Raw genomic sequence first — 12,672 nt, 5'->3', positions numbered from 1 at the left:
CTTAAGAAAGCAAATCCCTCATGCATACAGAGCAGAGCTACTGCTGTTTCCCCACCATAAGCAGCAAGCAGAAGGAAAATAAAGGTTTATTTTTGTTTTGGTTTTTTTTTTACTGGCAGTCATCCTGCACAGACAAGGCCTAGAGGGAGATTAATCTGCATTTATCTGTGACCAGCTACTCACATATTTTGAAATTTATTTCTGAAGATATTTACTTTCTATAAAAAAGTTCAACCAATTAGAAGGAAAAAAAAAAACCTATTATATTAATTCTAAACAAAAACTTTTCATTTGTTTACTTGAAATGATAAAGACTACTAGATTTTGGTTTCCTGTTGGGGTTTCTGGTATATTTCAGTTTGCAAGAGACATAGTCTAAGGAACATTAAGTGCATCTGCACTTGCAAATCCTGTGGTACAGATATCACAGTAAATGAAGAATATCCTTCATAGCACATGTTCAACTGCCTTCTTTATCCAGATTTCCTGTTTTTCCATTTTGCATCATATCAGGAAGAAATTGTTCTTTTGCAGAACAGAAGTATCACTTCTAACAGACAAAAGCAGATTTGTACAAAATCTGGCATAACTCTTTCTCAAAATCCAAAGACAGCTTGGGAAATTCAACAATCTCATTGTTTTCAAGAACTCTTCTCCTCCCCCTGTCCCCAGATATTGCTTCCACAAAATATATAAAAGTCTAGTCACTTAAACCAATGTTATATTCCAAACTATTTGAAACTACATTAATCTTATGTGCTAAGCATGTGAAAATCCCATAAATAGGTCGACAAGCCAGTAAGGTTTTTTTATCTTTCATAAATAAAAACAAATGGCCCATGTATTTCTATTGATTATATGCCTTCGCAGTGGCTCCCAAATTCACCATTCAGAATGCAGCAAAGCAGTAATGATTTATAATTTGCAAAACAAAGATGGCTTAGGAAGCTGAAAACATTTAAATTTTTTTCTGGTCCAATTCTAAAACTCAGACTTATTTTGTGGGGAAAGTACTGAAATTACATGAGCTTTGGACTATTATTTAAGGAGTTAATGAGTTTTATTCACTCTAAGAACCAATTTTGCATTTTACACACCAAAAAGAAGTATTAACCAAAAGTTGGTAAACCACAAACCTTACATTTACTGAGGAGAGATATGCCACATACTTGACAAAAAAATCCATATAATAAGAAGAATGGCAAATAGTTCTGCAGAAGATGGGCAAATACTCATTTTAACGCATACTTAAATTACTTATACCCTGCCTGTGTTTGAAACCACACCATCTCGACTGTGTTAATACAAGCAGCAGTCAAGATTTGCCCTAAGACATGTCAGGCTGAGGACTCCAGCCTTTAGAGAAAACACAGTCTTTAAAGCTAATTCACTGCTAATTTTATACCAAAACATGAGAGACACTCTTTTACTATACAATGTCCTGTCAATTATCTGACTTGATATTTAAGTTCTGAAAAGCTTCTCAGTGTTAGGTGATGCCACTTTTGCTGCAATTGGTTTTAAATTAAAATTGAAGGGATTTCCTTTTGACTGCACACATGTAATTTGTCATTAACCACAACCACCACTGAACAAGATGGCACTTCTATATTCCTCCATATCAACCCAAATCTCACCTATTTTTCATAGTGTTACAAAGCTACACTATACAAGATTGAAAACATCAGTAACACTATTATAAACCTGCAATGGAAAAGTTAAATAACTGTGAAGTTAAGAGAAACCTGCAATGCCAAAAAGATGCTTCACATGTCATTTAAGAAGTGGCGTGTTAGTTTAAGGTTTCCTCCAAAGACAAGAAGTTCTTTGATTCATTCTCACTACTATTATTCTTAGTTGCTAACAAAAGTATTCATATAAATAGAATATTTCAACATATTATACCATTTGATGACCTGTCACAGATTTGGGAAACTTTGTTAGTCTGATTAGCAATCAGTTTAGTAAGTAAAATTTATAGTCACTGCCTTGATTCTCCAATTTGCAAATGGCTGCACTTCAGTGTTTCTGTGTATTTGAAGACATGAAAAATCTCAATCAGTTAAAGAAATTCAAGAGTGAAAATAAGTGTTTTCATTTATCAAATTAAGTCTCACTTTCTCTGTATAAATTGTGAAAATCAATGGAGAATTATTCACTGTTCTCGAGTGTACCACAATAAAGCACCAACCAGCATGTCAAGATTTTAAGTTCACATATAAAAATATATTAACACTCAGGGAAGGAAAAAAAAACCTTTAAAAAGGATAAATATGAAATGAACTTGATGATAGAACATGCTTTTTACAATCTTTTAATTAAAATAAATTTGATTGCTTCTGCTTCAACTAGTACAGCTTTTTCCCTGGTTGGGGACTAACCAGAACTGCCTCCCTGCCTCGCAGCATAGCAGGAGTAAAAGCAGGTCAAGTTACACTGTTAATCCAGCAGATGTAGGTCAGTTTGGGATAAATATCTGAGCAGACAGAAAATACCACACTGCCCGTGCCTACTACAGCTGCTGCCGTGAAGTAATTTGGTCTTACTCTCTTCAGAGCTGTCAGTCAGTGGCAGTTCTTGAATCTCCAGTGCTGAACTTGGGGAAAAAAAATGGGAGTTTTAGGATTCCAATGGGTCTGTACAGCTGCACTGCCTATCCAGCTTCTGCCAGAAGAAGCAGCAATAATGCAGTGCATCATACATGGATGATAAAGGTGTAACTGCATCTTCAAAAGTGGTCACAGATATTTTTTTGCATGTAGCAGCAGACTCTGGTTCCTTCACCTAAGGTTCAGTAATTGAATAACCATGATTAGAACCATTGTTTGATTAATACTGTGGCATACAAGAGGTTTAAAACATCACCAGGATATTTTTACCTCTAACATAAATAACAATCTTTCCTGCACTATCCTTCCCAAAAAACTGTTTACACAAAGGTGATGATAGAGGGAATATCAAAGCTATTTAAACAACCTCCATACTGGATTTGTAAAGCACACACTGCTTTACAAAAAACCTAAACCTAGCCAAATCCATTCAAAAAACAGAAGAAAAACTGTAGAGTTGTTCAGGAAGGTACCTCCACATGAAGAAAATTTATGCAGCAAAATGTTCAGCTCTGAAAGAACTTTAGGTGTTTGAATTGAGGAACATACACTATAATTATTTTACTGAAACTAAAGAGCAGCTGCCTATGCACAGTTAATAATCTCTACCAGCTATTTAAGGAAAAAAAGATAAATCCAAATTGAGTATTAAAAAACAAAAAAAAAAGATGAAAGCACGAATTTATAGTAATGTAAAACTATATTAAAACTGATTTGCTGCTACTTTAAATGCAAAAGCTACAAAAGCACTCACACTCTCCAAAAGCCATTTGATTAAACTAGAAACCAGTAAACACAACTCAGTGTTGGGAGGAAATTGTCCTTCCCTCAAAAACCCTCAACTTGTCAAGACAGCAAAAGCAGTCCTAAATAAGACTTACAAAGGTCCCAACGTCTCTGTTTTGCAAATAAAAGGACAGCAAAGGATGCAAGTAAGATTTTTTTTCTCACAATTACAGATTAAGGGGAAAGGAGATGGGAAAATAGGTAGAGAAACCACCTACATTGTTCACTAACCCCTCTGTAGCTGTTCTGAGTTCCACATGCTGGAAAGCATTAAAGGAGAGCACCAGAAGAACAGCTACAGAGCCCCCAGTGTTCTGTCCCTGAAATAAATGTTCTCTCCTCCTTTCAACCCCCTTAGAATGCTATAATGATAGTGGCTTATGCATTGATATTTAAAGCACCCATCCTGAGCTTAGTATGCATTAACATAACAGAAACTGCAAACATTTGGGCTTGGTCTTTAATTTTCATTTATAAAATGAAGGGAAAAGATCCTGAAATAGGTTGAGAAGAAAACAAAACAAAAAAAAAACCACAAAAAAAGCCACAATATTAAGGACGCTTGCAAAGACATCCACAATCATTTTTGAAAATACTCAGTTCTTCCCAAAATGTTTCCATTATGTAGATGGATAATTGCTCAAGGGCAAATTCCTGAGAGAAATCATGATTTTACAATTTATTCCTTGCCACTGGAACGTGATATTTGCCTTTCTTCCTTTCAAACACACCTCAAAAACTCCTTGGGAAGAAGGGATATGCTCATTAAGATCATACTTAATATCAATGCAATCCCAGAGGATGCACACACTAAACTGTGTCTAATAGTTTTACCATTCTGCATTTGTTTTGGGATCTGTATTTTAAAAAGCATGTCAGTGGCAATCTCTGTACACAAGACCCTGTATTGTTTTGAGAGGCCCTAACTTTTGGGAGTTTCTGCCTGCTGTTCAACTCAATTAAAACAAAATTGAAGTAATCCTTCTTTCTCTTGGAGAAGGCATTAAGAGGACAAGGACCACATCTCCTATTTCTACATTTTTAAGTGTTAGATGGAGAGGGAGTCACTGTTCCAGTTCAGTCAACCACATTCTGGATGGTTATACTGCTCTTCTTTTTGGCAAGCACCTGATGTCCACGTCCATGCCACACATGACTGCTATTACCAGTTACTTAATCAACATTTGTAATGTACAGGAGAGAAAAGAGAGAAAAAAACCCCAAAACCACCTCAAAATCCAAGCTTCAATTTAAATAGCAATATTAAAAGAATAACTCCTATTAAGAGAATAATTCTTTGGTGGCAAGAATAAGGGTAATCTCATCCAACACATTTTGTCAATAGCAGGATCAGGCCAGAGGGATGAGAGAGCTAATTATGAGAACTAAGGCTTCTGTAATAATAAACTATAACTTAGACATTTGCAGTACATTATCATGGAATTGCAACTGACAAGTAAATTTAAAAGCAGAGGCAGATTGACTGTTCTACATTTCTGAAATATGATTTTTTTTTTTAAAAGAAAAAACTAACAGGAAAGTAGAGGAGAAAAATGTGTTTGCTTCAACAGAGGTGCTTCTGTTAATGAGCACTTCCATAGAGTTACATCTTTGGTGACAAACTTCAAAACTGTTTACTGCTCATTTCATGGTAGAAACTTGATAAACACTTAGAGTGCAAGAGTGATAAATATTTGAGTGAGTAATCCCTATTCATGTACTCCACAGGGAAGTCGTGGGCCATCGTCAATGGGAATATGGATTGTTTAGTTACTTCATGTTTTAAACCTGAACTGCTATAAAATTACTAACAATAAAAAGCCACGAAGAAATCAAGCAAAATAATTCATAAAAGATGAACCAACCTGAGAACTAAGCAGCTAATAAGCCTACCAAGCCCTGGTTAGATTGATGGAAGTCATATAAAGACAGACACCATCAAGTAGAGTGAAAAATTTTATCTTTCAACTCTTGTCTAAAATATTCCACACAGAGACTGCACTAAAACTACTGTATTTATTATGCAATTTTGTATGCCCTCACAGCACCAACAGAATTAAAACTCCATGCATTTGACTTGCCGTACACTGTATTAGCATATGAACGCTTAGCTGTCAAGACAAGCCCTGTGCAGGCAGCCTTGGGTTGCCAAGGCTTTGCCAACAGAAATCCAACTGAAAATTCAAAACAAACTCTAAACACACAAGATATTGAGTAATGTGTAACAACTTGATCTTAAATCAGCCCAGATGATCTCATAAGCAGTCATATCCATGTTTGTCCAGGTTTGTTTGCAGGTTTTTTATTCTGCTTCTAACAGATCCGGGCTAATGAAAAAGAGTCTCACCCGCCAGCAATTACCTGTCTTGGCTGATTTGTTGCATCAGTGGCCACAGTTTCTGACAAATTAAAGAGTCCCTATGTTGTTTTCATTAGTAGATAGTTGCAAGCCTTCGAAGAGTCTGAAGCAACCACACTGAGAAGATTTTCCCAGTGTTGGCAAAACCTTGGACGTGGATCGTGTGCTCCCACACATGGCACTGCCCAGAGCCGAGCACATGAAGGCATTAGATGCCATTTGCATTATCACACAGCAGGGGGCTACAGCAGCTACAATTCCAGGATAATCCTAACCTGTATCTGTATCCTATGAATCCAGCAGAACTGTTTTTATTGGAGCAGTTTCTCACGTGGCCACTCTCGACAATAACGAGCTTACCCGTCAGGTTGCATAAAAGCAGCTCAGATGAAGCACTTGAGTTATTCTAAAAACGTGCCTCCCCTACAACTGTTATATTTTGTTTAACTACATTCACAAAGTCAAAAGACAATCAGAACAGAAAGGAAAAAAAAAAAAAAAAAAAGGCAAGGTTTTCTGTAAACATAAATGATGTCTCCTGGGACATGATTTAACCACTCCATGCTCGTTACAGCGCTCAAGTTAAGAATAGCAGCAGCCAGAGATCCCCACTCTTACACAGCAAATGCTGGAGAGGGCAGAGCAGGCAAATACCATCCCCAAACTCAGCTGACAAACCACTTCCCTGCTCCTCCACATGTTCTGACTCCCTCTCCCACCTCCTGGCTCCCCTGGCACAGCAAGCAGCTGACACTGCACTCTTGCACTTCTTGTCTGCCTCCTCTCTGAAGGGACTGCTTGCTGCTAATGCGATTCCATGCACAAGCTGAGAACCATTATTCTATGTCCTCTTCCCTCAGCTGATGCTTCATCAATACTCAGGACAGATTCCTTGGGCAAGTCACTCCACAGATCTTGCCAGAAAGGGAAACTTCCATACAGGACACACGTCAGCTTGACTCTTTGTCATCTTGTCTTTAATTAGCTTCAGTTCCACCACCAGAAACCAATAATTACAGTTCAGAAGTGTTTCAGATCCTCAGGACAAAGATGTTATTCCCATCAGAGCTGACAGAAAAACCTGCATGTCCCACAAACAGAAAATTTGAGGAATCTAATAAATCCATTGAGCCACTTGACTAGACAGTCTGGGGAAGTAAATCAAGCCAAAGGAAAAGCTACTTTTAAATGCAGCTATTAAGCTATCAACAAGAAATGTGTCTAATGGTAACTGTGTCTGCTACTTCTGTCAAAATAAATGGCAGAAACTAACAAACAACATTTACGAAGTTGCACTTTAAGGTGGACTGAAGGAATTTGATATTCTGTTGCATACAGCTGCCACTGAGGACAGTCTCATGGAATGTATTTATTCATCTCCTCCATTCTCCTTTACCTCAGGAAACAAGGCTTGGAGAAATTACTTCCTCTCACTTCTGCCTGAGTGTTACAGGTTCTTTATATCCCCTTGAAAGAACACTCTGCTCAAGTGTGGTACACAGAGAGCCTAAGTATTTCTGACTGAAGTTTTAATCAGGAGCTGAAAAAATAATTTTGTGAGAAACCGAAGAGATGTTTTACACACTCAGAGGGCAAGCTGGGTACTGTGTTAGGCATCACTTTCTCCCGTCTGCAAGGACAGGCCCAATCTGGTTATTTTCACACAGTCACAGTCAGATTTTTTGCACTACACCCTATTTCTTTGCAACACGTTTTTTACCTGATGCAGTTCACAGAGTTCCATCCTGCCTGGCACGCTCTCTAAACTGCAGTGAAAGACATCACTGTTTTTAATCACTGGTTTACTCTTAAAGCCGCGCCGCGCTGAATGCGGCTGATTGCATCTCAGCAAAGATCAAATCCTCCTCCTCCAGCAGCAGCCCCGATTTTATTGGTGACACAAAGTCAGTCCAGAGCCTTCCCACCCCCCAGCCCCGTTGCAGGGCAATGAATTGACAATTCAAAGGGAGATGTGAGAGGCACAGAGGAGCCAGCCCCCAGGTGCAGCGCGCCGCACATGCCCCCATAAATAATCCTGTATAGCACCAACACAGCGGCTCCTTGTGCCGTGACGTACCGGGCAACCCATCAACACCGGCAAAGAATGCAAATAATCCGCCCGACGGACGCGTCCTCCGCGGCTGCCCAGCGCCCTCCCTTCCCCTCCCATTGCTCCTCGGCCGGGAACTTCCCCGCGAGGTGGAACGGGGGCACTCGGGGGGTCGGGACCATGGGGATGGATGGCAGCGGGGGAGGCTCCCAGATTCGGGAACACGGGTGGTTCCTGTGCCCCCGCTCCGGGCTGCCAGCCGCGGCTCCCTCCGGAGAGCTCGCCCGACACATGACGCAGCCATGTGAAACGCGAAATATATTGAACTTGACGTGAAACGGCATGACGGAGGAGAGCGGGGGGAGAAATAAAAAAGAATAGAAAGGGGGGGGAAAAAAAACCCTACAAGGCCACTTAGTTTAATCGGCTCTCCGCTTCTCCTTGCCACACCGAAACACCGAGGGAAGGGTTGGGAGATGCCCGGGAGGAGCGGGGTCCGCCGGCGAGTTGCACCGGGGTGGCTCCCCCGGTGGCTCCGTACCCTCCGGGCCCGGGGCCGCTCCCCGCTCGCCATCCCGGGAGCGAAGGGGAAACTCCCGGTGGCAGCGCGGCTCGGCGGCCGGCTCGGCTCCCTCCGGAGCGGGAGAGGGCTGGGGATGCTGGGGAGGCTCCCCGGCAGGCGGGCGGTCACCTCGCAGCGCGTCGCGGGGCTCCCCTGCGCGGCGGCCGCTCCATCGCGCTCGGCCGGATAACGGGAACGAGGGGGAGCGGCGGCGGGCGGGCGGCACGGAGAGGGGGATACATCCAGGGAGAGGGGGACACATCCAGCCCGCAAACTAGCTGCAGGATGAGCCGCCTAGGAGCAGGATGGCGAAGGGATCCGCGCTCATCCGATTACCCTGCGCGCACATTCGATGCCTCGCACACAGACACGCACTCCCGGCGGCGGCGGCGGCGCAGCGAGGCGCGGGCACCCCCCCATCCCGCCGCCCCCCGCCGGGGGGGCACGGCTGGAGCCCGCACGTTTCCCCGGGATGCCGTGGCAGCGCACACGCCGCCGCTGCGGCCGCACTCGCACTTTCGGGGGGCACGTTCGCGGCGAGGAGGAGACGGCCATCGGGGGGGCGGCTGCGGGGGTCGGGATAGGTGGGGGAAGAAGCGCGGAGGGCGAAGGAGGGCGGGAAGAGGCTGGCGAGGGAAGAAGGGCAGGAAGGGTTAACAGCCGTGCGGCGCTTCAGCGCTGGATAGCGCTACCCGAGCGGGAGGCTGGGGGCGCACGGCCAGGGGGGCGAGGGAGGGAGCGGGTCAGGAGTGGGGAAGGGGGGAAATCTGGGGTGCCCCGGGCCGCAGCGGTGCCCCCTCGGCGTCCCTCCCTCCCCACGCGTGGGGCAGGGGTGGGGAGGAGGCGGTACCTTGTACGAGGATCCCGCAGAGGCTGTAGAAGCGCAGGAGCGCGCCGGGCTTCAGCCGCATCCTGGGGGCTCCCCTCGGGCTGGGTGGGCGCCAGGCACGCAGATCCGCAGCCTCCCGCCGCTCCGCTCTCCGGGCGCTTCCTTCCCCCCGCAGGAGCCGCCGCCGCCGCCGCCTCCGCCGCAGTGTCTCCCTCGCTGTATCCAGTGGGGTGAGGAGGAGGAGGAGGAGGACCAGGGTCGCGGGGGTGGATTGGGGAGGGAGGAGGAGGAGGAGGAGGAAAGAGCGGCTCTCTCCGCTGGCTCCGGCGCTGCTGGGCAGGTTCAGGTTCCCACCGCGGAGCGGTGCCGGGTGCCCCCGCCGGCTCCCCTTGCCCCTGCCGGCGTGTCCGTCCGTCCGTGCTGCTCTCGGCTGGCCTGTGGCGAGCTGTCCCGTGCCGTGCCGTGCCGCCGGGGCCGGCGGAGGCGGGGGGGATGCGCAGGGGCTCCGCTCCGCTCCAGCCGCTTCCCGGCGCGAGACACAAGGGCAACCTCCGCTCGCCCCGCCCCTTTCTGCGCTCGGGCCCGCCCCCGGGCCCGCCCCCCGCCACACCCCGGCCCTCCCTGCGCCGCGGCCACGCCTCCGCGCTGCCTTCGGCTCCGCCTCCGCCGGCCGGGCCCCTCCCCTCAGGCCGGGCCCGGCCCCTCGGGCGGGCTCGTGACTGGCGCGCGGCGCTGCCCAATGGCAGCAGCCCGGGGCAGGCCCGGCAGCCAATGAGAAGCCGCGTTACAAAGCAAAGGGGCGGGCCCCGCCGCCGGGCCCGCCTCGCGCGCCGCTGAGTGACAGCCCGCCCGGACCAATCGCGGGGAGCGGCGGCCGCGCGGCGGAGCCGCAGCCAATGGGCGGCAAGAGCTGCGGGGGCGGAGCGGGAGCGGGCGCTGTCCAGGGCCGGTGCTGAAGCGGCGGCCGCGCCGGGCGGGACGCGGGCCCGGCCGGGGCTCTGTGGGGGACGCGGGCCCGGCCGAGCTCTGTGAGGGACGCGGGCCCGGCCGAGCTCTGTGAGGGACGCGGGCCCGGCCGAGCTCTGTGAGGGACGCGGGCCCGGCCGGGGCTCTGTGGGGGACGCGGGCCCGGGCCGGGCTCAGTAAGGGACGCGGGCCCGAGCCGGGCTCAGTAAGGGACGCGGGCCCGAGCCGGGCTCAGTAAGGGACGCGGGCCCGGGCCGGGCTCAGTAAGGGACGCGGGCCCGGCCCGGGCTCAGTAAGGGACGCGAGCCCGGCCGGGGCTCTGTGGGGGACGCGGCCCCGGGCCGGGCTCAGTAAGGGACGCGGCCCCGGGCCGGGCTCAGTAAGGGACGCGGGCCCGGCTGGGCTCTGTGAGGGACGCGGCCGCTTCGGCCGGCCCGTGCCTAAAGCCCCTTCGCCTCCCTCGGTTCCTCCTCCCCGAAAGCAGCGGATGGAAGAAGCGCCGGCTCGTGGCGACGAATCCCGTGCAGGTGCCCTGACCGCGGCGGCGATGAGATCCAACCCCGAGCATTGGCGATAAAGCTCCCTGGACTTTGGGCGGGCTCTGCGTGGCGTGGAGAAAGTTTTTTTCTGTGGAGGGTTTCTCCTGAGGGTTGGTGGCATTCAGCTGGTGGTCTGGAATTGCTAATGTTCCGCTGAACGCCATGAGAAATGCAAGAAAGCAGGCAGCCGCCTCGCCTTTGTGCAGCTGGTGTTTAGCACAGCATTTTGCACAAGTGAAATCAGAATATCTGGGTTTGAATATGCTGGATCTGTCTGTAAATACCCCGTGGAGGAATTGTGTTGCCTTATCCCATAGAAAGCAGGATTCCCCTGCACCCAGATAATGATCAGGCATTTCTCCAGGTCTGGTTCCATCCTTTTCCTGTTGAGGTTTTCTCTCCAACACCATGCAGAATGTTTCCCACATTAACTCTCCGAATTCTCACCTTGATGTCCCAGGCTTTGACAGCACTTTGTGGAGATAAGTGGTGAAATAGTCTTCCCTACAGGAGAGGGAAGCTGTTTAAAAGCTCATTTCTCTGAAGGGGGCACGGTCTCAGATCGTCAAGGAAGTGCAATCAGTTGTCAGCTTCACCTTGAAGAGCTTGCACAGGAAAGTTATGCATTCTGCAGTCATATCCTCCACTTGGTTCATTAGCAAGTGATGATTATGCCTGGCAGCAGTTGAGACTGCATCAGGATTTATACCGAGTTCCCCCAATCTCCAAAAAGATGCTCACATAAAATACAGAATCAAATTAAAGAATCACCTTTTAAAGTGCTAGCATTCGTATGGTTTGTTAGCAAAGGACCATCACATCCATCCCCATGCCTTTGGAGGGTTATGTTAACACTATAGAGCACTGGAATGTCTCCTAGGACAGGGAAGCATTTGTAGTCTTCCTCTAAAGCATGAGTATATATTTGCTTTACTTTTTTTTTTCTTTTTTATTTTTTCTTTTTTCTTTATTTTTTATTCTTAGTGAAACAGGACACAACAGGCAAAGGTTTTACAACTGTTCTCTTAGGGTTCAGTGCAGGTGCAGCAGTAAAGAATGGGGAATGATTATCAAAATATTTTAGAAGACTTACAGAAAGGATCAAGTCATCATTTTTAAGGCAGCCCTATAAATGTCAGCAAATGTTGGTGTGGGTTTTGGTTTTTTTTGGTTGGTGGTGGAGGAAATTAAAAAAACAATTCCCACAAATCCTTCTCTAAGGCAGGACTGTAATCCATCCTAAAGTGCTTTTGCATTAATTATGACAGTTGATAGCTCTGTACTTTTGACAAGACTTACTTTTGGTTGTATTGTTGTTCCAGGAAACATTATAGGAAAGATGCAAGGGTCTTCTTAGCTTAGTGATTAAAAGCTGTAGGAAAGGGTCCCCTGGCAGGTTAGGAATGAGGTGCCTGTCTGCACATGGTGGGGTTTTCAAGTCTTTGCCATATCAGTACACTTGGGAAAGCTGATCTGAGTGTTTAGAAACACCAGCTGAGCTTTTCTTCCCAGGATTCACTGCCAGGGACATCATGTCACCCCCATGTCAGGAGCATAACCAAAAATTGCCATTCTTTTCTGGCTCAAGTGGGTTTGAAATGAGTTAACAACATGTTGATAGAGAAAAAAAAATCCCAACAAAAGTCCCTGGGTTTTTTTTACTAATTATACATCTGAAAAAATGTGTGATTAAAATCATTCCAGCTGCCAGATATGATGCCATGCTTCTCCTGATTAACTCAGAAGTGTTAATTTGATGGTTTGTGTAGGCATAGAAGCACATCTTGTGACATCCAGTGGCAGCTGTTATCTAAACAAGCTTTGCAATTGGTCTGTGGGGCAGCATGGCCAGAAGCTCCAATGCTTCCAGACCAAAGGGCAAGAGAGATTCTTGAGGAAACACACTTGAGAACAGAGTAAAGAGTAATACCCTAAAATACCAGTAAGAAATAACACTGAAAATCAGATGCAG

The 12,672-nt window shown here is 47.0% G+C and overlaps 1 protein-coding gene across 3 annotated transcripts in view; it reads right to left on the bottom strand.

Annotated features, from left to right (window-relative positions):
• CADM2 (cell adhesion molecule 2) overlaps window positions 1-9,748 on the bottom strand; it is a 572,300-nt gene extending 562,552 nt beyond the window's left edge. For 2 of the 3 annotated variants that reach the window (XM_063150069.1, XM_063150071.1), the window contains exon 1: window positions 9,217-9,748. In XM_063150069.1, coding sequence (XP_063006139.1) covers window positions 9,217-9,277 — 61 coding nt within the window. In that variant the 5' untranslated portion in view covers window positions 9,278-9,748. The remainder of the gene's footprint in view (window positions 1-9,216) is intronic. The other variant, XM_063150070.1, reaches the window with a different exon arrangement.
• Between the last annotated feature and the right edge of the window lie 2,924 nt (window positions 9,749-12,672).

The sequence above is a fragment of the Melospiza melodia genome, chromosome 2 (genome assembly GCF_035770615.1).
Source record: "Melospiza melodia melodia isolate bMelMel2 chromosome 2, bMelMel2.pri, whole genome shotgun sequence".
NCBI lineage: Eukaryota > Metazoa > Chordata > Aves > Passeriformes > Passerellidae > Melospiza > Melospiza melodia.
Note: the sequence above shows the minus strand (reverse complement) of the source record. Positions and strands in the feature narration are given on the sequence as shown.